This window comes from Mastigoproctus giganteus, chromosome 3 (genome assembly GCF_048544385.1).
Source record: "Mastigoproctus giganteus isolate SK-2022 chromosome 3, ASM4854438v1, whole genome shotgun sequence".
NCBI classification, from domain to species: Eukaryota; Metazoa; Arthropoda; class Arachnida; order Uropygi; family Thelyphonidae; genus Mastigoproctus; species Mastigoproctus giganteus.
Window position 1 is genome coordinate 56,354,096 of NC_143577.1, and position 27,233 is coordinate 56,381,328.

Here is a 27,233-nt window from a genome sequence, read left to right on the forward strand (position 1 = left end):
TTCCACTTCACCCCTCTGTTCGTTCAAAATACCTGTCCAGCTGAGCCTTAAACTTATTTAGGCTATCAACCTCCACCACAAGGGATGGAAGTCTGTTCCACCAACCAACCACCCGCTGGCTAAAGGTAAATTTCCGCACGTCTATCCTACATCTGTCTTTCCTCAATTTGAATTTATGCCCTCTCAGGTGATTTTTCTGAGCTAGAGGAAGAATCCCATCAGCATTGAGCATGCTTAAACCATTCAAGGCTTTATACACCTCTATCAGATCACCTCGCTGGTGCCTAGTCTCCAGACACTGTAATTTGCAAAACTTAAGCCTTTCTTCGTAAGAGCACCCCTTTGTTCCATTCACTAATCTTGTTGCCCTTCTCTGTACTCGTTCCAGCAGCTCTACATCCTTCTTGAAATGAGGCCTCCAGACCTGTATACAGTACTCTAGGTGTGGCCTGACCATCGCCTTATACAATGGAATAATCACCTCCTTATCCCTGCTGGAAAAATTCCTGTATATCATTGACAATACTCCATGAGCTACTCTTGCAGCCCGTCTGCACTGCTCAGAGAACTTCATATCTGCCTGCACAACCACCCCCAAGTCCCTTTCATTCTCTACCACTGTCAGTGTAGTACCACAGAGTTGATACGTTGCTCTGGGGTTGCTGTTTCCCATGTATAGTACTTTACATTTATCAATGTTAAACTTCATTTGCCACCTCTCAGCCCATCTGCTCAACCTTTCCAGATCCTGTTGCAGCAGCATAGTGTCAGTAGTGTCCTTGACAACCCTGCCAACCTTTGTATCGTCTGCAAACTTGGACATTAAGCCCGATATACCATCATCAATATCATTTATAAATATTTATAAATTCTTGAACGTGTTCAGTAGTCATATCATCAAACCCTTCTCCTCCTACCAAATTAGCAAGTTCTACTATCACACTGATTGTTTTCTGCCGGTTCGACCATATTTCCTGAATGAACTGACTCTGGCCACACATTTTTCCAACAGGCATTTAATGTTAAGGTTTTACTTCTTTGAGTGATAAAGATGTGATTCCGAAACAGTTCACAACTGAAAATTGTACAGTCCACAATTGAAAAATGACTTTTGAGCAGTGCTTTTTTTACTTTCCTTAGGCATAATTTAGGGCTGGAATTTAATTCACAACAAAGAAATTATTCCAATACAGTTCTTAAGAACAAAGTTTAACTATTGCATTAGGGTCACCCGGAAAGTTATTTCGTATACCCATGTGTATTATGTCTGTAAATTGCATATGTTCTTTAGTAGATTTGCCTGTTTTACTGGAGAAAAACCCCAGTTTCTGGGGAAAACACCTTGCTATCTACACCTGAAACCGACTAACTTAGCCATGGAATGAAAAAAGCTCATAAACGTGTCATCAAAATTGTATATTGTAGTTGAAACTTTCTCTAACAGATGCTGGTAGAGAGTTTGTCCATTAGGCTGACAGATTGCAGGTGTGGGGAGGACAGTGACAATACCACTGTGCTACACGTGCATACAAGAACAAAGTTTAGTAACACATAGCTGGAAAAATTTATAAACAATCAAATAAAAACCAAAATAATCTTACAAAATCCTTAAAAGTCACGAACTGCATGCTTCGTAGTCACAAATTTTTATGATCTCAAACAAGCACAAAACTTAACACAGGGATTTCCCAAAAAAATAAAATATGGGGATTCCCAATAATTTTTTTTTTTTTTTTTTTTGCATAGCCACTAGCAAGTTCATAAAAAAGAATGGAAATATTGAAAAATTACATCCAACGTAATAACAGGGTTTTCCATGCACAAAAGCTCAAAAATACCGTGTTATGCGAGGTTTGTCACAATTCTCTAACTGTGTTATATTGGTACCATGTTGTGAGAGGATTGCCACAATTTATCAACCGCGTTAGAGGAAAAAAACCAAGTTGTAGAAGTACCATGTTATACGGGGGGTTGCCTGTATATAGTTGATTGGAATGTGGCAAATTCAAATCCAGGAGCACTTTGGTATATTTTCTTCACAAATAACTTTTTTAAAAAAAAAGGAAAGAGTTTGAAATGTGGCACTTAAAATTTTATTCTTAATTCTGACATTGTTTTGGAATTTAAATTTAGCACCTGTCCTTGTTTCCTTTTTTTTTTGTTTTGTTTTTTTAATAGAAAACAGAATTACTTCATAGTTGAATTTTACCAAAATAAAAGGCAGCCACTACAAAGAACTCAGTCATTTTTATTACATATTTGGATTCAAATGAACAGCATTAAATATAATTACTGTATAGTATGATTATTAATTAAATATAGTCCATTACTGATTTTTACATTTTCATTTTACTTTGACAATTTTTAGATTGTCTATCTACTACTACTGACTATTAGTTTTAATGGCCTATGGCAACTTTTAGTTGACCACTTCCTATTTTAGCATATTAAGAGATACAATTCTGAAATTACAACTGCTGCTAACTAAAAGTCTTCAGATTTATCTAAACTGAGCATCTGTTTTAATTTACTGTTCTAGAGCTGTTTTTTAAACAAAAATAAATACTTGTTGACTGGTTGGTTGTTTGGGGGGTTCCTTGTCACAGGTACTAAATATGATCTGCATCATATTTGATTAAATATGTATTTGTGGGCTGAAAAACTCAGAATAGATCACACGATCCTAATCAGTTAAGACCTTGACTGAGGAGGCCTTTAGGAATTCCTCAAGTCTCCAATGGAATTCAAACTCAGATCTTTCCAAATGAGTGCCAAGTAGCAAATGTACTATATGATCACAAAGGGCAAGGAAATATTAGAGCACAAATTTAAAAAAACTTATATTGTGTGATGCAGACACTGTTAAAGTTACATAAATGTTGAATTACAAATTCTGTCATCAGTGCAATGAAAAATACAAATATGAGACATGTATAAAACACTCATTTAAGAAATTCCGATTTTTTTATTATTACATATGAAGTTCTGCTTTGCTAATGAACAGCAATGGTATTAGCAGATATATAAATTTCACTTCTTACCTCTGATCCAATCTCTCGCCATGGAAGTAGGTTAGAATGATGCTCAAATGGGCCTACAAATACCACCTGGATGAATGATAAAATTAATATATTTTATTAATCTAGTTAAATAACAAAGTGAATAGTTATACAAAATCATACAACATCGAGAATATCTTTTATGCACATACTTTCAACCAAATATAATTGATCCAGGACTGATGGGATGGGGGTCTGCATGCTATTGTCTCTTCTACTGTACTCTGTACAGTAGAAGAGACAATGGCAGATTTTACAATTACATGCTGACAATTTGAAAATATGTATCATTTTGCATGATGATTAGGATGCATCGGCCAGCATGGAATGCTACCCAGCAACTTAAACAACTGTAAGTTTACTACAGAATTTTGATGTCAAAATTTGCAGATGACAAAGATTGGTAAAGTCATTAATGATCAGTGCCAAGCAGTGCTCCTTCAGGATGACGCGATTAGATTTCATAAATGGTCAGATAATTGGCAGCTATGTTTTAATGCAGCAAAATGAAACATCCTACACTTGAGAAAAAGTAACCCAAGATCACTTATACACTTGGATGGGTTGAGTTAAAAACAGCAGAGGAAGAAAGGGATCTGGGAGAACAGTGTAAACAGGTGGTCAGGAAAGCCCATGATGTCCTATCGATGATTTATCATTGTTCTGTAGAGATAGGAAGGACATAATCCCACTGTATAAGGCAGTTGTAAGACAGCATTTGGAATACTATATCCAAGCATGGAGACTTCTTAAAAATTGAGCCTTTTGAAAGGGTCGAAAGATGGGCAACTTGCATGGTGAGATCAGCAAAAGGGCAATCATATGAGGAAAGACTGATTATGTGGGCTGCAGAGCTTGGCAACCAGGCACCTCAGAGAAAGCTGATTGAGGTTCATAATGGTCTGAGAGGGTTTAATAAAATAAATGAAGATAAATTTTCACTGTTATGAAGAATTGCAGAACTTGGGGCCAAAAATTCAAATTACAAGGGAAGGGGTGTAGACTACAATGTAGGAATCTTTCTTTTAGTCAGAAAGTCATTGATTACTGGAACAAGTTTCTTCTGCAGGTAGTTGGGGCTGACAGTTTGAAGAAATTCAAACGTCAACAGAATAGTTACCTACAACACAAGGAAAGAAGTGCATAATTTGTATTTTCTTATTTACTTTTTTTTAGGGTTCCTCCCCAACAGAATGAAAAAGACCTGTAAGTCCTTGAGGTCCTTGAGGTTGTCACAGACATTCTCTCAGATATGCCAGACAAGCTGTACTTGCTACCTGGGAGTCTAAAACGCTTATGGAACATATTCAGGTGACACTCAAGTCAAGTGGACCCAATTTCGGCGAAGTCCGGATAGTCTGTGACAGCCAAATCCGCTGCTTGCACCTTCACGATGGTGGGACTGTTAGTAATCCTGGGTATAACCTCCATGCACAACTACATGGTGGGTGACCACCCAGGTGTGAGGTGTGGCACCCACACCACATGGAGGAACGCCACCCATCTATGTTACCAGGCAGTACTAGGTGGTAGATGACTCTTATCAACCGGTGCAATACCACCACTTCGCTTATTGGAGGCTTGAAGTGGTGGAACCCATGTTTAGTTTACACAGCTAAGTTTCGGTCAACCCTTCCCCATCTCTTCCATCATGCACTATAACTGATGACTTTTGAGATTATGATGAACATCGTGGCGAGATCCAATCTTCCTTACATTTCGAGGGTACAGCTCTAAAACGGTTTTCGCAGGCTGGCCACTAGTTAATACACTGGACCGAACCTGTTGGTAACTCTCTAGGAGGCTTCTGGATCAGTTAGTGTATAATCTTGCTACTCTACGATGCCAGATAGTGACTGGAGGGAGTCCGAGTAGTGTGTATGCGGGGAGCATTGTCGAGGCCACGTTATGTCAAGGATCTGGGTATATTCTTACCACATGTACACCATATCCAAAAATTTCATTACTTCATACAGCATGTCCCACCCACTTTTTCTTACTATTGAATACACCATGAATTGTCAAAATAATAGAGCAAGCTTATCTGCGAAAAGATCTAAATCTCCCAAGCACTTCCTAATTCATTTCACAAATATACATGGTCTCGATTCTAATCTCAACGATGTTCATTTCCACTTGCAGTCTGCCAAACCCCATGTACTTTTTCTGACAGAATCTCAGTTATCGGTTGATTCAACTACTGCTCATCTCAGATGCCCAAATTATTCGCTGTATGATTCCTTTTGCCTGAAAGGTGGTACTTGTGCATATGTCCGTTCTGATATTCCCTGTCAGAGACTTGGCAATTTGGAATCTCCTCTCTTTGATCTTCTCTGGCTTAAAATCTCTCTACCTCATTGTGCCAGATTCATCTGTTGTCTCTACCGTTCTCTCCCAACTCCACTAATCACTTGGAGCTCTTTGACTTCCTCTCTTTGCAACTTGACTTTCTCCAGTCCAACTTTCCTAACAGTGAGGTAATTTTCCTTGGTGATTTAAATGTTCACAACTCCAGCTGGCTTCCGTTTTCTAGTCACACTTACCCAGCAGGTCGAGATGCTGAGGCTTATGCAATTACTAATAACCTAGCACAGATTGTTCATTTACCTACAGGAATACCAGACAATCCTAATCATACAGCCAATATCTTTTGCTTGATCTTTTTCTCACAAACAACCCTTCTAAGTACACGGTCGAAGTGAGAGGTCCTTTAGGCACTTCAGATCACAACTTGGTGATTGTCTCTTCTCCAATGGAACCTTTATCTCATGGCTATTCTCAACCTCGTGTTGTTTGGCATTACAAGAATGCAAAATGAGAGGTCCTTTAGGCACTTCAGATCACAACTTGGTGATTGTCTCTTCTCCAATGAAACCTTTATCTCATGGCTATTCTCAACCTCGTGTTGTTTGGCATTACAAGAATGCAAAATGGGATGACCTGCGAGACTTCTTTTCTTCTTTTCCTTGGTCGGATTACTGTTTCAAAACTTCTGATGTCAACGTTTGCTCAGATCGTTTCGGTGAAATTATTCTTGCAGGAATGGAATCCTTTATCCCACACTCCACTTTAAAATCTCGTCCTTTATCTAAACCTTGGTTTTTCAATAAATGTGTTAAGGCTGTTCAAGAGAAGAATGTTGCATATCGTAACTGACTTGTTTCCAATTCTTCAGTTTAATTTTCTGCCTACACCAAAGCTCGCAACAATTGTAAAGCAGTTATTAATCAGTCCAAACTAGAGTTTGAACAGGCTAAGAGTAGAAAACTTGCTTCTTGCCCTAATGGTAGCCGAGCATTCTGGTCTCTTGCCAAAGCTATTGGCTGCAACTTTTGCGCATCTCTGCTCCCACCTCTGTCCAAACCAGATGGTTCTGTTGTCACTTCAGCCAAGAATAAAGCTGACCTGCTAGCATCCCATTTTTCTTCCAGCTCATGTATTAATGATCTTGGTAAAACACCTCCCACCATTCCCAACACGCTCCATTCAATGCCTCCTGTTGTCTTTCGTCAAAAGGATATCAGAAGGATTTTGACGAATCTCGATGCTAAGAAAGCTCCAGGTCCTGATGGTATTTCTCCACTTGTTCTCAAAACTTGTGCTTCTGAACTTACTCCTATTCTTTGCACACCTTTTTTCACTTTCTTATTCCAAAGGTGTTTTTCCTTCTGCTTGGAAATTTGCTCATATCCAGCCAGTTCCTAAAAAGGGTGACAAATCCCTCCCATCCAATTATTGTCCCATTGCAATTACTTCTACTCTTTCTAAAGTATTGGTGAAATTAATTAACCACCAACTCTTAAACTACCTAGACACCTTCCGTCTGATCAACGATCGCCAGTATGGATTCCATCAGTGTCGATCCACTGGTGATATTTTGGCTTATGTTACCCATTTATGGACTAATTCAATGAAAAGGTTCGGTGAAACACAAGTAGTTGCTCTTGACAACTCAAAGGCTTTTGATCATGTTTGGCATAAAGGTCTTCTAAACAAGCTTCCATCTTATGGTTTGCCAACTGTTTTTAGTAATTGGTTATCCAGTTTTCTCTCTGATCGCTCACTGAGGGTGATGGTAGATGGCTCTCTGTCTTCTAACTTTTCCACTAATGCCGGTGTCCCCCAAGGTTCAGTTCTTTCCCCCACTCTTTTCCACTTGTATATTAATGACCTTCTTCCATTGACTGGAAATCCTATCCATAGTTTTGCTGATGATAGCACACTGCATTCCACTTTCCATTTTGAGAAACCTTGTCCTGCTCAATCACCTTCAACTTCTGGAAAATCTGCTGCCAATTCCTTAAATGCCGATCTTCAGGTAATTCTCCAGTGGGGCAAAGACAACTTAGTTGATTTCAACCCTTCTAAAACTCAGTCTTGTCTTATATCTCGCAAAAAGGATTCTTCTGCTCCTACGCTTATCTTTAGTGACACTCCGATTTCTAGGCAAAATGATATATCTCTTTTGGGGATTACCCTGACTTCAAATCTCTCTTGGCACAAGCACATTACAAATATTGCTTCCTCTGCATCTCAAAAACTTGGTTTTCTCTTTCGCTCTCGGCGTTACTTTTCTTCAAAACAGCTGCTCACTCTGTATAAATCGCAAATCTGCCCTGCCATGGAATATTGTTCCCACATATGGGGTGGTGCCCCCAAAACCTCCCTCAGGCTTCTTGATTCCATTCAGAAGAGGGCAGTTAGGTTAATTAATGATTCATCTCTAACAGAGTCTCTCCACTCGCTTTCTCATAGACTTACTGTTTCTGCTGCATGCCTCTTCTACAGATACTTCCATAGACACTATTCTTCTGAATTGGCTTCTATAATTCCTGCTCTCTCTCTTTCAAAACAGTCCGAACACGTGCTGCCACCAGCCAACATCCATTTACTGTTCAACTTCAAACCCACAGAACCAACTTTTCATCTTCCTCATTTATTCATTCAACTGCCGTTTTCTGGAACAACATTCTTCATATGTATTTCCTGAAAATTACAATCTACAGAAGTTCAAGTCCAATGTCAACAAATATCTTCTTTCGTCTTCTCAACCTCCAACCCAAGCACGGTACTAAGTACTATAGGTTCTAATACCTCTCGTGTTTGGGGTTCACATAAAAAAAAAAAAAAAAAAAAGTAATTGAGCAGTCACATATGAAGTTTTCTGAGAAATGCAGATAGGCTGCAAGAGCAAGTCATGGGGTTTTGTCAATGATATACAGGAATTTTGTTAGTAGGGAAAAGGAAGTGATTATCCTTTTATTAGGCAATGGTCAGGCCATGACTTGAGTACTATGTACAGGTCTGGAGGCCTCAATTTAGGAAGGATGTAGATTAGCTTGAGTGTGTACAGAGAAGAGCAACAAGATTGGTGAGGGGAACAAAGGGGTCCTCTTACCAAGAGAGGCTTAAGTTCTGCAAATTGCAGTGGCTGGAGACTAGGCACCTGCGAGGTGATCTGATTGAGGTGTATAAGGCCTTGAATGGATTGAGCACGCTGAATTCTGATGGGATTCAGTGTGCTCAACCTGCTCAGATTACGAACCTAAGGGGACACAAATTCAAATTGAGGAAAAACAGTTGTAGAATAGATGTGCAGAAGTTTGCCTTTAGCCAGCAGGTGGTTAATTGCTTGAACAAACTTCCATCTGTCATTGTGGAAGTTGATAGCTTAAATAAATTCAAGGAGGAACTGGCCAAACTTTAGAGGGAATGGTTGCATGAATTTTTTTTTTTTTTTCGGCTGATGCTACATAAGTTCATATGCTTGCTTTCTTGCATCATAAGCCTCTATTACTATTACTAACAATGATCTTTGAGTGACCCCCATCTGTTACACTGGAACAAAGAATTGCCACCCTCTCTCTCCTAATCCCCTAAAGGATCTTTCCAGTGATCCTGGTACATTTCAATTTTACAGAGAAGTAAAACTGAAGAGAAGTAAAAGAAAGAAGATCCAAATCAAATGCTTTACTAAAATCTAGATATAAAATACTGAAATTGTTTCTGGCATCTAACATGCTTTAATTAACCAGATTTGTCATGCAAGACTTTCCCTTCATACACCCATGCTGTAATCCTTTTAGGATTTCATCCCTATCATGATGCTTCTGATTTGTACCCTTACTCACCAATTTCATTATCTTACCTACCACAGAAGTCAAACTCGCCAGTCTGTTGTTAAAGCCTCACCTCCAACTTAGCCCCATCGTAGTCAATGGGCAACTTTTTCAATTAAAAGGAAACTTCCCAACCTTCAAATCTTAGCAAAGGGAGAAACAATACAATCCATACTAACAGTATGGTGCCTTTCTTTACTGCATTCTTTAATATAACTGAATTCATCCCAGGAGCTTACTCTCTTAACCCCAGTAGTTTTTCTGATAGACGCTTCCCAGAGATCACTATATATATATCACTAATATTAAATGCAATTTGAATCTCCTCTCTTCTCCTTCTCAAATGTGCTTGCAATCATGAAAATGTATGCAAAATAACTGTTCACTTCATCTGCAATTTAAACTGAAATGTCAATGATTTAACCATTTTGGACAAAGAGGAGGACATGATTTATTTTCACCTCTACCCGATCCCTGTTCTTAGCTCTTTTTTCCAGCATTTTCTCATATGTGGCCTTCAATTTTCCTATTCAGTATATAATACTGTTATGTATCTTGTTGTAATTCTCACATGTATAGGGTCAAATGTGAATCTGTAACTGTCCAATGCTTCCTTCTTCAGATGTATAAGATCTATCTACTCTTGTCATCCATTTTGGCATCCTCCTTTTGTGATACTTTACCACTGGAACAAATTTGTTTATGCTTCAAGGATAATTTGGTTAAACAGTTCCCAAAGAGAATTTGCATTCAGCAACCGGAAATCATTCCCAACTTGACAGAACCAAAGAAGTCTCTCAAACCACTATAGTCCCCCCCCCACCTTAAAATTGAAACCTTCTCCTTTGCCTACAAAAATTTCGTTGGACACTATCCGTTTGATAACACAGTGGCCGTGGTCATGAAGAATCCAAGTGTTATCAAAAATATGACTGTGCAAGAACCTACTAGCATTTTCTGCTCTGATATTTTTGATGATACCTGGATTGTTCATGCAGACTAAGTCAAAGATATTTGGGCCTCTTAAGCTTTCACTAACATGCTGAATGAAGTAACAGTTATTTAGGTGGGGAAAAAAAATTACCCCAATTGGTGCATATAGCTTGACTATGAATTCCAATCAATAAGGATTAAGTTGCTCATGATGAAGCATTCCTACTTGCTTACCCATTCAACCTGCCTAAGGAGATTTTTAACATATTCATAATCATCAACCTATAGCATAGCCTATAACTTTAAATTATCAGCAGACAACTCACAATTGACCATACCAATTCTACATCCACTTAAGTAACAATCTGACTGCTTTCAATCCACTTTTGATAAACATAATTTTTTTATCTCTCCTGAACATGTTATAATCATAACAGCAAAATTCCTTGTCATTAATCTCAGGATGACACCATGTCTCAGTTAGCCCTACAATATCAGCATTAGAAAATGTCACCAGCAGCTCAAATTTAATTCATTTTGCTAACCAGGCATAAGAATAAACAGGTTAAATTTTTTAATGCCCTTATACATCCATTATTTTCACTGCCCTTATAAATCCATTATAAAGCCTTCAGTTTTGCAACTTGCAGCATCCGGAAACTAGGCACCTACGAGGAAATATAATTGGGGTGTTTAAGTTGAATGGATAGTAAGCTAAATTGATGGCATTCTTCCACTTGCTGAGACTACACATGAGGGGACATAAATTGAAATTGAGGAAGGATGGATTTGAATAATTCAAGGAAGAACTAGACAAATTCTTGGAGGGTGTGGAGGGCTGAAGTGTGTAGGTTTTTTTTTGGGTTTTGTTTTTTTTTTTTTTTTTGGTTGATTCTATATAAACTTGCTTTCTTGCACCATTTGCCACTAATAATACTAATAACTGTTTAAATTAAATTGGGTTGAGAACTGGGCAAAGGATTTGAACTGTTCATTATGAAGTATTTATAAGAAACTAAGCAATAATCAAGGAAAGAATCATGAAGTAAGAAAAAATGAAAATCTACTGCAGCACACCCTTTTAATTTTTGAAATAATATTCAAATTTTTCACAAAATTAGTCCAGTTATCCATCCCTGATTACATTTTAAAGTTTTTATTCTAAAAAATTTGTGCCTGTGCTGCCAGGCCACATTTTCCTTTTTTTTCTTTTCTTTTATTTAAACTACTGTATTTAACATGCAGTAAGCATTTGTTGGAACCTAGTTCTTTTCGGAATAGGCTTGTTTGTTTGTTATTTGGTTTTTAGGAGCATTAGCAACTAAGGCCATATTACTCTGGGGATATGCGGTGGTCATTCCCTGACCTTTCCGCATCCTCCATATTTGGTGGCCGCAGGCTCGAACCCCAGTCTAATCAAGAAGCGTGTGCTACGCACTGCTGCTCCTGCCCACCTGGCTATGGAGGCACCTTGCAATAAGCAAAAGTAACAATGAAATATTCTAAACAATAAAGCTATGTACATGGTTGATGGGGAAAAAAACTGTCATCAGAAATTTCAAAAAAAAATAACAAAACATCAAACATAACTCTGATGTTTTTTTCAATATAACAGGAACATCAACGTTAAAACATTGATGCACTACAGGAAAAAAATATCAATGTTATTTGCTGATATCAACTTTTTCATGGCACTGTAATGGTACAGTATCCCACCATTCATTTGGAAATGTTCAGATTCAAGTCCCATCAATAACCAGCAGAATTTCAAAAAGTCTTTTAATCACAACTAAATTACTCTAAATAGTCTTAGGTGGAAGTAGAGTTTTTTCCTGTGAGTTATTCCACAGTTTTATTCAGCCCACATAACATACAATCAACCCAAAACACACACACACACTGGTACATAGTGTTTACTGTCAAGCAGCACTGAAGATCTCCCCTAAAACCATATATTATTCTCTGTGTCACCATAGAAACTCTGCAAATGCCAGAGGTAGCGTAAGTTTTGGTGTTGGTCTGTTGTGTTCCTCTGGTGTTTGGCTGCGGGCCCCTAGTGGGACCCAACATTACCCATCCTTTGTCCTGAGGAGGCAGCCGGGTATAGTAGGAGATAGATAATCTCTGGCGAGAGTGAACCCTGGTCTGCACCTGAGCTTGCCAGGAAGGGCCTCGGAACAAAACAAAAAAAAGTTCTGGAAGGGAAAAAAAAGAGTTGGGGAGAGAGAAGGCAGGAGGAACAGATGAAGATAAGGAAGGTGGATGATAGGAGGACTGTCCACCTGGAAATAGGAAGTTGAGGGAGATAGATGGGCACCCCTGTGGAAGGAGCCCATCCTCCACACAGCGAGGGACTGTCAAGAACAGTAAAAGTTTTGAGGTGGTAGTCAATTAGATGAATGGGGGAATGATGTGGGATTGGCTGGGGAAAAAGAATAGGACCATGGTGCCCTATGATTTATACACAATTTACTCAAATGAGACAAATATAATGAAAGTAATGTGTGAAATGCACGATTAATCGTAGGGGGGAGTTGCCTCACACCCAGTATCAATACAGGTAATGACAATGTTGATGTCTTGAGCCACCTAATATTATTAAAATCTCTCTGTCCATGCATACAAGATATATTATAAAATAACCTTGCTCTTATTTCATTTTCCAAAATAATTCTGAGATCTTTGGCATATATTAAAATAAGCATTATGGTAGAGAATAAGGCTACTACTTAAAATGGCACCTCTGTAGCCAGGTGGGCAGGAGCAGCAGTGCGTAGCACACACTTCTTGATTAGACCGGGGGTTGAACCCGTGATCACCAAATACAGAGGGTGCGGAAAGGTCAAGGAATGACCACCGCATATCCCTGGAGCAATATGGCCTTAGTTGCTAATGCTCCCAAAAAATCAAATAAACAAACTACTTAAAATATGTTCATCACAGGGAAAACTAGATAGCTTATGATATTATTCTATATAACATAACATTTATTAGTTGATTAACAAATTATACAATTACCATACATTGTATCCTCATCACTAATAGCACTAGTCATTTTCATCAGCAGCAGCAAATGAGGCAAGAAAGAAAGCTTATACAGTATCAGGAAAAAAAAAAAAAAACCCCCAACACCTCCCACTTCACTTATTCATTCCCTCCAAAATTTTGTCTAATTCTTCCTTGAATTTATTTAAACTATTAACAACAGCAGGTGGAAGTGTTTTCAACAACCATTGGCTAAAGGCAAACTTTTGCACATCTATTATGCAACTGCCCTTTCTCAATTTCAATGTGTGCCCTCTCATGTGTGTGGTCTGAGCAAAAGGAAGACTCCTTCAGCATTGAGCTTGCTCAATCCATTCAAAGCCTTAAACACCTCAATCAGATCACCTTGCAGGTGCCTAGTCTCCAGACACTGCAATTTGCAGAACTGAAACCTTTCTTGGTAAAAGAGCCCCTGTGTTCCACTCACCAATCTCATTGCCTTTCTTTGTACTCGTTCCAGCAGTTACGCATCCTTCCTAAAAATGAGGCAGTACTTAAGATGTGGCCTTACCATTGCCTTATACAATGGGAAAATCAGCTCCTTATCCCTGCTAACAAAATTCCTGTATATCTTTGACAAAATCCCATGAGCTGTCCTGGCAGCGGCTCAGAAAATTACGTATCTGAATGCACACTTGTCCCCCAGATCATTTTCTTTTTCCACTACTTTTTTTTTTTCCTGGTTAGTTGGCTTCTGTGGCCATAATGCGCACATTGGCTTCTGTGGCCATAATGCAACTCCCAAAGTTTTTGCAGTTTACTCTGATCCAAGCCTGAGGCGGGATTCAAACCCGCGACCTTTGGGTTGCTAGGCAGGCACTTGACCAACCTGGCTAGCCCAGTCGGCTTTTCCACTACTCTGAGTATAGTACCACACAATTGGTATATTACTCTGGGGTTACTGCTACACACTGATAAATGCAGTAATTTGCATTTATCAATGTTAAACTTCAATTGCCATTTCTCTGCCTATCTGCCTAACTTTTCTAGATCCCGTTGCAGTAGAATACTGTCATTACTGTCATTCAACACCCTGCCAATCTTTGTATCATCTGCAAATTTAGACATTAAGACTTAATCAAGTAATTTATAACTCGCTGGCTAAAATAAAACTTCCCGCAATCCAGTCTAAACATCCTTCCCCTGTAACTTGAATTTATGGCCCCTACTTGTAGAATTATTTATAACTGTAATTTCAACTTCATTCATTTTACTTATGCCCAGTGCTTTTTTTGGGATGGTACACTGTACCAACACCTTTATTAACAGTGACAGCTGACAACTGGATGCAGTACATTTCGACATTTGAAATATTCAGTAATTTTTTTTTACATGGTTACCTACTATCCAAATAAGCTTATAAAGTTTAACTAAATTTGCATTTTTCACTGTCTATTGTTAAGATATTTTCTATATAAAGCTTTATAACCATTTTTACAATTTCAAATTACTCAGTGAGACACCTCTATTTAACGAACTCCTTGATAGAGATTTTTTTGAATTCCCTTGGAAATTACATTTAAAATAGTTTCGGTTGAGTGAAGAAAATTTTCATAAAACGAACAGATTAGGAGAGACTTAACTCAGTACGCATTGTTCGCACTTCTAGCCTTCAGGCAATTAGGGCTGCTGCGCTAAATAAGAGAGCTAAAGGGATTACCATTCTTCAACTTAGTGGTACTCATAAAACCTATCCGACGACCTGTTGTTATTGTTATTTGGTTTTTAGGAGCATTAGCAACTAAGGCCATATTGCTCCGGGATATGCGGTGGTCATTCGCTGACCTTTCCGCATCCTCCGTATTTGGTGGTGACGGGCTCGAACCCTGGTCTAATCAAGAAGCGTGTGCTACGCACTGCTGCTCCTTCCCACCTGGCTACGGAGGCACCTAACCGACGACCTGTCTCACATACTGAGAAGTCACGCTGGGCAAGATGTATTCCCGATGCGGACAATGTGCTCTGGTCAACCTTCTACTGTAAGCACCCACTTCGAGAATTAGGAGAGAGTGGTTCAATTTTACTCTGATAAAAAATCATCTGTTGTTTTGCGGAAGTGTGTTATCCACATTTTTCCATAAATTTTTCCTATCTCTGTTTACATGGTCACAGTACCTGAATGATTCCAACATTTTGGACAGTTTCAAAAAAAAAAAAATAAATAAATAAAATAAAATTTAAGAACTAATTCAAAGAACTAATAACGATATCGATGACGAGAGAAGGAAAATGAGGATAACAAAGGTATTAAACCTTCTAAACATGAAATGTTGGCAGCTTCTGAAACTTCGTCATGGCCTGCACGTCAAGAAAATGTTCCTGAAAATACAAGGTATGTTAAAACAAATGTGACCAACTGTAGATTTATTTATCTACCCCAGAGTAACGTATCAACTGTGTGGTACTACACTGACAGAGGTAGAGAGTGAGAAGGACCCGAGGGGTAATTCTGCAGGCAGATATGAAGTTTTCTGAGCAGTGCAGATGGTCTGCAAGAGTAGATCATGGTGTCTTGTTAATGATATACAGGAATTTTTGTAGCAGGGATAAGGAAGTGATTATCCCCTTGTATAAGGCAATAGTCAGGCCATACCTTGAGTACTATATACAGGTCTGGAGGCCTCATTTTAAGAGGGCTGTAGAGCTGTTGGAACGAGTACAGAGAAGGGCAACAAGGTTAGTGAATGGAACAAAGGGTTGCTATTACGAAGAAAGGCTTAAGTTTTGCATATTACAGTGTCTGGAGACTAGGCACCTGCGAGGTGCTCTGATTGAGGTGTATAAAGTCTTGAATGGTTTGAGCATGCTCAATGCTGAATGGGATTCTTCCTCTTGCTTAGAAAAATCGCCTGAGAGGGCATAAATTTAAATTCAGGAAAGACAGTTGTAGAATAGATTGCAGAAGTTTGCCTTTAGCCAGCGGGTGGTTGATTGCTGGAACAAACTTCCATCTGTCATTGTCGAAGTTGATAGCTTAAACAGATTCAAGGCAGAACTAGACAAACATTTGGAGCGAGTAGATGGGCAAAATGAGAAGGATCTGTCTTTTTTTTTTTTTTTTTTGGCTGATTCTACATAAGCTTGCTTTTTTGCATCATGTGCCCTTGCTAATGCTAATCATCTAATTTGTTTAAAATCAACTGTAGATTTATTTTATTAGGGATTATCCCACTTTCGCAGGTGTTCTGTTCATCTAAGAAGTACCAGCCATTTCAGGAAACTCATGTACCTTTTTCTTGACTCCTCCCCTTTTGGAAATGCCATTTCCTAAGGACTCGTATTGGTTCCCTACTAGTTTTTCTGTGACTTTTGTTATAATGTAAAAGTTTGTTCAACACTAATAGCTTTGTATTTGTGCATTTTAAATTCAGACGCAACAATTTTATTTAACTACCCATGCAGTAACAAGATTATGAGTGAATTAGTGCTAAAAAAAACTATTTTGAACCATAAAGTAAAAAATGAAAAGAATTACTAATTTCTTTTTTTCCAAGAAACTAGTTAAGAAATTAAAAACAAATGAAAATATGAGTGAAGATTTAACCAATAGAAACTATTTCAAAGACTGGTTTTGTTCCTATTGGTATCCGCATCCGACAGCGAGGGATGACTGACATAAACAACTGGCCAAGTTGCTGGACTGTTGATCAAAAAAATGAATTCTGTGAGAAGTACAACTGGCTAAATTATCAAAACAAGAGACTTGGCTGTGCATTATGTAACCAAATTGGAACTCAGAGTGGAAAAGAAGATTTCTAAGGAATGGACAAATAATGAAGTTATCTATTTTGGTGAAAGCAGATAGCAACAGCTATCTTTAAGAAAGAAAATTTTTGATTACAAGGAAACAGTGGGACATAAAGCTGCTATAAAACTGCTTGCAGAAGCTGAGAAGAGCACCTTAAATCTGTGTCTATAGAGTTATCTCATGAAAAAGTAATAACAGCAAGCCTTTTTCACAGAGCATATAAGGTGGCCAAAGAAAATCAGTCTTTTCATAATTTTGAATCAGAGATTGACCAAGCAAGAAGTAAATGGGATTGACACGGGTCGTATTCTTCATCCAACTAACACTTGCATTAACATCTTCAACCACATTAGTGATGAAATGAGAAAATTTGGCTAATATAATCGCTAGGTCGAACAGTAAAATTTCACTGATAACTGACGAATCGACAATGGTGAGTAAGAAATCCACTTCTGTTTTAACTTGTATATTTGACAATGGAATGAGAAAACCTGTAAATTTGTTTCTGGACTTGATCGAACTTGAAAGTGCTACTGAAAAAGGGATATTTGATTCTCTGCTCGACTGTGTTCAGTCATACGGTATGTCGGAAAACTATTTAAAAACTCACTTAGTTTGTGTCATGTGATGATAGGTAGTAAAAGTGGCATTATGAAACTAATGAAAGAAAAATTCCATTCTTTAATAGCGTGGCATTGTGCTAATCACTGATTAGAACTATTAGTTGGTGATACTGTGAAATCCATTCCAGTGTCTATAGATTTAAAGCATTTATTGATAAACTTTCTGTTATGTATAACACGTCACCAAAAAATGCCAGAGAATTGAAGGTGTGCACAAACTCGCTTTGAACTATTAAAAATTGTCAGAATTTTAAGAACATGATGGGTGGCATTGAGTTTCTGGTCTGTTTTGGCTGTTTAAGATAACTATAAGGCATTAGTTAATAATTTTCAAGAAGCAAAGAATGACTCAAAGCAGGACCAAAAAGAAAGATGCACATATGAAAGATTACAGAAGAAAATTATGACTACAAACTTTATATTAGACTTATGTTTAATGTGTGATGCTCTTCAAGAATTATTAGATTTGAGCTTGGACTTGCAGAAGTGCAATACAGATCTGTAAAGGGCAAATAAAAAAATAGAAATTGTTGTACAACTTTTTCAAGAAAGACAGACAGTTCTGGGACAGTACTACAGAAATGCTGCCAAAACTGCGAAAATCTACAATTTCAAGGAGTTTCTCTTCATGGGACAGATTACAGAAATTATTCTCCAATCGATTCAGAAGTTTTCTAGAAAACTTTGAAACAATCAGTAGAAAGCAGGCTGCTTGATAGTAAAAATGGTATCAACAGATAAAGAGATAAAATTCATGGATTTCGGGAATATCTAATTGAAAAGACGATTTCGGAAGAATAAAAGCATTTGATGAACACTCTGAGTACGATACTAATTTCATAAAAAGTGAATGTGAATGAATGAGGATTTTCAGAAATGAATCTGATCGTCAAGCCCAACCAGAGCTTCACTGATGACAAAAAAAATTTCTTCACTACTATTTCTTAAAATTGTAGGCCCATCGCTGACACACTATGATCTAGCAAAATATGTCGATTCGTGGCTGCTTCGGAAACATCATTCAGCAACAGACATAAACAGTAAGAAAAGAATTCGACATTATGTATCAAATGAGAACTTGGTAAAAATTTGGAATATTCTATAAAACTTCAATATGGAATTATTTTTACTTATTATTTTTTACTTAGTACTTATTTTTACTTATTAGTCAAATTTTACCCATTTTTCTTATTTTTTTATATACTTGTATAATAAATTTATGCTTAATAAACTGTGTGTTAATATACTTAATTTGTTGTTCTTATTCCAAAAACATTACTACTGAAGTAACAATATCAAGAGAAAATTTTTTAGTTTACTTTTCATAACCTTTTAATTTTCAATTTTTCTTGATAGCAACGAATGAGTACTGGCAACTATTTTTTTGACAAAAAAAGCACTGCTTATGCCTCTCAGAGCTTTTAACACCTCAATCAAGTCTCCTCTAAAGTGGCTAGTCTCCAATCAAAGCAACCCACATATTTGAAGTCTTTCCTCATATGGACACCTTTTCGCTGATCTCATCAGGTGAGTTACCCATCTTAGGACTCTTTCAAGAAGCTTGATGTCTTTTTTTTGGTGCGGTCTCCATACCTGAATACAGTATTTCAAGTTTGGTTTAACAATACCTTTATATAATGGAATTATGATGTCCTTATCTATACTAGCAAATGTTCGATAAATCATCGATAGAACTCCATGGGCCTTCCATGAAAGCTGTCTACAATGCTTGGCGAACTTCATGTCCGACCGTATCGTAACTCCCAAATCCCTTTCTTCCACTACTGACTTTAGTTCAACTCCACCAAATGTATAAGTTATTTTGGGGTTACTGTTCCCCAAGTGTAAGACCTCGTATTTTGCTGGATTAAAACTTAGCTGCCACTTTTCTAACCATCCCTGAAGTCTATCTAGGTCACTCTGAAGAAGCTCAGTTCGGTGGTGCTCATTAACTACTCTACCAATCTTTACATCATCTGCAAATTTTGACATCACATCCTTTATCCCTTCATTGATGTTATTTCCGAAAATCAAAATCAACAGTGGTCCCAAGACTGATCCTTGGGGAACCCCACTTCTTACATTAACCCAATCTGAGAAATAACCATTTATCACAACCCTCTGCCTCCTGCCATCCTGCTATCCATCTAAGGATTTTCCCTCTGATTCCAACCTGTTCCAGCTTATAAAGTAACCAGTCATGTAGGACTGAGTCAAATGCTTTGCTGAAATCTAAATAAACAATGTTGAAATTACTCCCTAAATCCAGCTAATGAGTGACCCTTTCAAAATAGATATCCAGATTTGTCAAATGTGATTTCCCTTTACAAAACCATGCTGTGTATCCTTCAGAATTCCATTTCTACTTGAATGATCCCAAATTCCACCCTTGATCATTGCTTCCATGATTTTCCCCACTACTGAAGTTAGACTGACCAGTTGGTAATTTCCCACTACACTCTTAGAACCGTCTTTATGTAATGCCGATACATCAGCACTTTTCCAATCCAATGGAATCTCTCCTGAGTCCAGTGATGCACTCATAATTAGCCTTACTGGTTCAATGCACTCACTTGCCGCCTCCCTTAAAATTATAGGGTATATGCTATCAAGCAGAGCAACCCACAACTGGCCTGTAGGCTCGAAAGTATTTTCATTAAATCCTCATGTGAAATTTCAATATCATTAATTACATATTTTTCAACTTGACTCCCATAATTTCTCTTTGACATAAAGGGTTTTTCTTCTGTAAATATCAATGCAAAGTAACTGTTGAATTCATCTGCAACATCAGCTGGGGTATCTAATACTATCCTGTGTCCATTACATAAGGATGCATTCAAGGCTTCTGTGATTGATGTTTTAAAGATATACCATAATTCAATTGTATTCACTCTCTGTGAGATATCTACCAGTTAATGGAAGCCACGTAGCACCTTAAGTCGTCATAATTTCCTGTCCTGAAATTATAACCCAATCTTTTTCCTTTAACAATTGCTACCTCTCTCTCTTCAACATCCACTGTAGAACTCCATGATCACTTCCTGCTACTGCTCCCTGTACTGCCAGCCCTAATATGTCATCTGGTTCATGGGTGATGATCAGATCTAGAATATTCTTTTCCCTAGTACTTTCCCCTGACATGTTGATACAAATAACAATCATCTAGTTGATTTTAAAATTTTGTCTCCCATGTCAAGTTTCCTTTCCATTTGCTCCAAAGAATTAGAGGCAAATTAAAATCACCAATAATAAGACATTCACACTTCTTGCCCATTCCATTTACATGTAGAGGCTCTCATCATAATCTTCACAATCACCTGGCCTGTAGATTACTCACACTCTCATTATACCTTTGCTTCCAACTAGCTCACACCATACAGATTCTATACTAGCATACGAAGTGCTTGAATCCGGGAAAACTTTCATCGTGCTCAGGCCGATTTTGATAAGAAGCATGACCCCACCATCACCCCTTCTATCTGCCCTATCCTTCCTAAATATATTGTACATACCATACTGAAACTCATCATCCCCTCTCTCCAGGTGGCACCACATTTTCAAAAGCCCTATCATGTCAGCATTACTTGTCATAACCAGCAGTTCAAATTCACTCATTTTATTTACTACACTTCTGACATTACTGTATAAACAATTAAGACTTGATGTTCTTGTATAGTTATCCACCCTGACACACCCCTTAAGGAGTGTACCAATCTAAAATTAAAATTTGGTGCATTGTTAGAACAATTTGAGTCACTCAAAAAATAGGTGCTTGCTTTAGAGAATAATGTAACTGGGAGCTTGTCAGGGACTCCACTAGTAACCCACCAAGTGATGCACTCCAGATTTGAGCTCCGGAGCAGAATAACCAAGTGCAAACTGCTCTGATTCAGGACTGTTCTATTTACTATTAAGCTTGCTTCCCTGGCATTAGCTACCCATTCATTTGAAACTCTCAAAACATCTTGTATGATCTGTTGCAGTAATAAACAAGAACTCTTGAGATATGTGCAAGCATTACTTTGACCAATAATATCAGATAAATGCATATCTATATTGCCCTTGTCCCCCCCCCAAACCAGCAGTTTCCCTGAACCTTCAAGGTATCCTCAATAATACTGGCAAAAACCCTTGTACCACCTTTGTTTAAATGTATCCCATCTCTACAAAACAGATTCCTTCTACCTACAAGTGCGGGCCAAGCTGATAAAAATTTCTCCCCAAAAGCCTTGCAGAATCGTTCAAGCTTTGAGTTGATCCACAAGGCTTTCAGCATATAATGTCCTATCGTGTCTGGGCAGAATTGCAGGCACATAGACATTGTCACCTAACTTGCGGTATTTCTTCATGGTCCTATATTTGTTATTGTTATTTGGTTTTTAGGAGCATTAGCAACTAAGGCCATATTGCTCCGGGGATATGCAGTGGTCATTCCCTGACTTTTCTGCATCCTCCGTATTTGGTGGTCACGGGCTTGAACCCCGGTCCTATATTTGTCTAACAAATCATCAGATCGTGTATGCTTAATATCATTAGTACCCACATGAATAATAATATTCTCTTTATCCCCCTTAAAATCTGACAGTTTGTTGGTGACATCATTGATAGTTGCTCTCGGCAGATATACCCTGGTTCTAGTCCACCTATCTTTATTACAAAAAATATTCTCCGTTTTCCTGACAATGGAGTCTCCTAATAGAACAGTCCTGAATCAGAGCAGTTTGCACTTGGTTATTCTGCTCCGGAGCTCAAATCGGGAGTGCATCACTTGGTAGGTTACTAGTGGAGTCCCTGATAAGCTCCCAGTTACATTATTCTCTAAAGCAAGCACCTATTTTTTGAGTGACTCAAATTGTTCTAACAATGCACCAAATTTTAATTTTAGATTGGTACACTCCATACAACAGTGACAAAGAAAAGAATCGCGAGGTGAGCTACGATTATCAACTAGGTCGACCTTGGAATACATGCCACAGGTTCTGCAAAGGATGAAATCATGATTCACCCAGAAATCGCTATCGCTATTTCCACATGAGTCATGATACCCTCTGACGAAGTGTTCAAGGTGAATGTTGTCACAACAATTGTTAAATCCACTAAATAACACAGAAAGCAACTTTTAAAAAATTTATAATTAAGACAGCATACCATATATATTAGAACCTCCTCTTTGGTTTTTTTATTAGTCAAAATCTGATAAACTCATATTTTCACATTCATTTTAAAAATATTGTATTTATTTTAGAGACAATGGAATAAAGAGAAAAAATGTATACTTACTGGAGGAGACTGAAAATTAAGGGAATGAATAAGTTTATGCACTGCTCCAGTACATCCAGTTCCAACAAAAATTACTGCATCATGTTCAGTTGCATTCACAGCATTTCTTATTATATCTCTATAGCAAAAAAAAAAAAATCAAAATCTGAATTTTTAATGTCCACTCATATGGTGTGCAATTAACATTATTATTATTAATAATAATGGGGTGTGCAATTAACATTATTATTAGCGATATGAGGCAAGGAAGCCTGAAGCATATGCTGCACCAGCCAAAAAAATTTCTGAGTTACCCTGAGAGAGAGAGAGAGAGAGAGAGAGAGAGAGAGAGAGAGAGAGAGAGAGAGAGAGAGAGAGAGAGAGAGAGAGAGAGAGAGAGAGAGAGAGAGAAACACCAAGAAAGAGAAGATTCATGATATCCAGCTCAGGGCCCCTGGGTGTGCCAAGCCCATACACACACACACATGTGTGTGTGTGTATGGGCTTGGCACACCCAATATAATGATGTGTTCATTACATGATCACATCGTTACATCATACTTCATTACTTTGTGCTGAGTGCACGAAACCAAGCATCCCTGGTGTCACTTTCTGGATTTTTTTTTTTTTTTTTTTTTTTGTACCTTTCATTTCTATGTAGCCTAGATCCAATCCAACTTACAAGACATCAAACTGACACAATTTAATTATAACCATCCTGAACTGCGCAGTATACAGTGGGGCCTCATCTTACGATGACATCAACATCCGATATTCTTAGGAATCGATATACCTTCCATACGATCTCTTATTTTAAGGACCGATGATATATGCAGGTACCGATGGCTTTCCAATATAGTTGGAATGATACATGGACGAAAATTTTCAGACACATGGTGTACGGAATATCGCTCGTACGATTGTTTCAAATCTATGACAATCTGAAACTTAAAGCTCCATCAAGCAGTGGCAGTGCTGAAGACTTTAAAGCCAACACAGGCTGGTTTGAGCACTTCAAAAAAACGGAGAATATCAAAAGCATTGAAAGCATGGGGAGGCATCCAGTACTGAAAAAAAAAAAAAAAAAAACTGCTGAGACCTTTAAAATTAAATTTGTTGAAATTTCTATAAAATTGAAATTGAGTTTGCTGATCAGGAGGGCTATCTTCACCAGCAGATTTTTAACACTGACGAAACTGGCCTCTTCTGGAAGCGAATGCCCAGGAGATCTTACATCACAAAGGATGAGGCTAGTTTACCTGGGCATAAGCCTATGAAAGATAGACTTACTGTCTTGTTGGGTGGCAATACCTCTTGAGATTAAGCTGAAGCCTTCGCTTCTGTATCACTCTAACACCACCAGAGTATTTAAACAACAAAAGGTCAACAAATGCATGCTGGGAGTATTTTAGCGGAGTAACAAGGCCTGGGTTACAGGATATGTCTTCAATGAATGTGAGCTTGAAGTTTTCTGTCCTTCAGTGAAGAGTTATCTTGAGAAAAATAAGCTTCCTGTGCAGGCACTGCTCCTGCTGGATAATGCACCAGGCCATGATCCCAAACTTGTTCAATCTCTTGAGGCACAATTTGACTTTGTTCAAGTCAAATTTTTGCCACCCAACACCACTCCTCTTCTTCAACCAATGGACCAGCAAGTGATTGCAAACTTCAAGAAAATATAAACCAGGAAAATGTTCGCAAGTTGCTTTGCAGCAACCTCTGGTAAAAATGCTGTCACCCTCAAAGATTTTTGGAGGTCGAAGTTCAACATGCTGGACTGTGTGAGGTTGATTGTAAGTTCTTGGAATGATGCTCAGCAAGTTGCTTAAATTCAGCCTGGAAAAACATCTGGCCTTTAATTATCCATAATGTTGATGGATTTGAAGATAATGGTGCCTTGACAAATGATATTATCACTCTTGGTAAATCAATGGGTCTGGAGGTTGGCGAAGAGGATGTGGAGGACCTTATTGTTATTATTAGCCATATGGGGAAAGGAAGCCTAAGGCTTATGCTGCACCAGCCAAAAAAGTTACCCTGAGAGAGAGAGAGAGAGAGAGAGAGAGAGAGAGAGAGAGAGAGAGAGAGAGAGAAGTAGAAAGGAATCACCTAGAAAGAGAAGAATGATGATATCCAGCTCAGGACCCTGGGTGTGCTAAGCCCATACTTATCAGATGTGAGCCCCTGTATTGACGTCATGGGCGTGAGCTAACAACAGAGGAGCTACAAGAGTTGGAGAAAATTACAGAGAGTAACACTGGAGAGGAAAAAGATACCCAAAAAGTGTTACCTGAAGAGTTGAAGACTCGTTTCTTGTTGGGAGTATTTAAGAGAAGTGGTAAAAAAACATCCCGACATTGAAAACACTGAATTCATGATGGGAAACATGGAAGATGAAGTAATTTTTTACTTCAGGAAGCTACAAAAAACTTGACAAAAATAGTCCACTTTGGTCAGTTTCTTTGCCAGTAGCAACAAACAAGAGATGGTTTCAACTTACAATATTTTCAACATACGATGGGTTTTGTAGAACAAATTACCATCAGATGTTTGGGCCCCACTGTACCGTGACTGTAGTGAAATATTCCACAATATTCTATTACATGTATTGAGCAAATATGAATAACTGGATACATTAATTTGCTACACAAAGTGCATAGGCCTATACAAAAATATCTTAAGTTGGATTAACAATGGCAAAAGGAATAGAGATGGAGGTATTATAACATGAAAAGGAGGGTTCATCTACAGTTTATCATATTAATGTATAAAAATTTTAATTCAGAATTCAGAGAAAAAAAACCTTATAATGCTATTATATATCAAATTTTAAAAACTTTTTAATATTTAATAAAAACAAAATACATATATCAAAAAAATACTGTGTATGTATGTGAATCCTTGAAAGGAAAATTCATCTATGGTTTATCATACTAACATATAAAAATTATAATCCAGAATTCAGGGGGAAAAAATCTCATAATACAATCATTTGAAAACACTCCAATATTTAATATAATACAGTGGTGCTCAAAAAAATTGCATCATTTGCAAAATTCACAGAATTTCTGTGAAATTTGGCATCATATGTATTTTGTAATAGTACTATCCCACTGCATCATCCATCTCTAGATGGCTCTCTGATAGATAATGTCATGTGCCACATGTGATTCCATCACCCCAGTGGCAGCATAAATGCAGTGCATATGCCACGAGACCAGTATTCTGTGCTACTGCAATGGCTAAGTTTTCAAAATTAATACCACATGGGAAAATTGTTGCTGCTGTGTTGAATGCAGAGCAGCATTTTATGCATGAAATGGCTAAAAGGGTTTGTAATCAGTCAACAGTGGTCATCATCATCAGCCATTTTCAATCCACTGCAGGATGAAGGCCTCTCCAGCAACTTTACAGTGGTAGTTATTACAAAATTTCCAGAAATACATTCAGATCCTTATCCAGTCAATGCCATGACGATGTGCTTTTTTTTTTGCTTTTTTTTTTTTTTTTGGTAGTTATTGTTGGTGCATCGACTTCTGTGGCCATAATGCACCTTCCAAGGTTTTTGCAGTACTTTGAACCAAGCCCAAGGTGGGATTTGAACCCGCGACCTTTGGGTTGCCAGGTAGGCACCTTGCCCACCTGGCTAGCCCGGTCGGCATGACGATGTGCAGCAGTCATCAAAGCAATGGGTGGGCCAATGAAATATTATTGAGCATTTTGTTGTGTTTTGTTTTGTTATATAGCTGCCTGTAATCCTAGTATGAGCAAAGTAATAAAAAAAAAAACTTCTTTCACAGAATTTTTGTTATTATATGAACCAAAAGAAAAACGCATTTATTTTGTTGAAACGTACTCATTTCATTGTATATTTTTACCCATAAGGTAAAAGTAAACTTTTCTACAAATTAATAGTTTCATATGTGTATTTTTATTACTTATTTAGGTTCTTTCAGCTATTTCTAAAAGATCAACTGCCAGTATAAGGACAAACAATCTGAAAAATGATGTAGCGCAATTGTTTTGAATACTACTATATATATATCAAAGTAACATCAGTATATATCTACTATACATATTCTGCAGAAAAGTAATTACAAAAGTGTAATTGCACACCAACTAAATTTTGAAACAATACATATTACAGTGATACTGTATGCATCACAGTAATATGTATTGCAGACTCAAATGTTGAATGTTGTGGCTACTTGAATTTGTTTCTCTATGATACTTCAAAAAGAAAACTAATTTCAGAGTTGGGATATGCTATTTCTGCATTTACGGCAGTTACACAGAAGTGTGTGCTCAACAAACTATATCATAATAACTTACATCATCAAAACTTTTATATCTGCATACCTTACAGCCATGTGCATGAAATAGACACTCCAGTCATAACACCCTTGTCCTGACTCTTAGTATCATTAACAGTTTCAGATACATA

The 27,233-nt window shown here is 37.7% G+C and overlaps 1 protein-coding gene across 1 annotated transcript in view; it reads right to left on the minus strand.

Moving 5' to 3' along the window:
- The window catches only part of LOC150088026 (uncharacterized), a 276,978-nt gene that overhangs the window by 234,261 nt on the left and 15,484 nt on the right, over positions 1 to 27,233 (minus strand). Inside the window, exons 3-4 of the mRNA XM_090369988.1 lie at positions 22,811 to 22,928; positions 3,042 to 3,107 (exon numbers count right to left, since the gene is read on the minus strand). Of these exons, the coding sequence (XP_090226114.1) occupies positions 3,042 to 3,107; positions 22,811 to 22,928 (184 nt within the window). The remainder of the gene's footprint in view (positions 1 to 3,041; positions 3,108 to 22,810; positions 22,929 to 27,233) is intronic.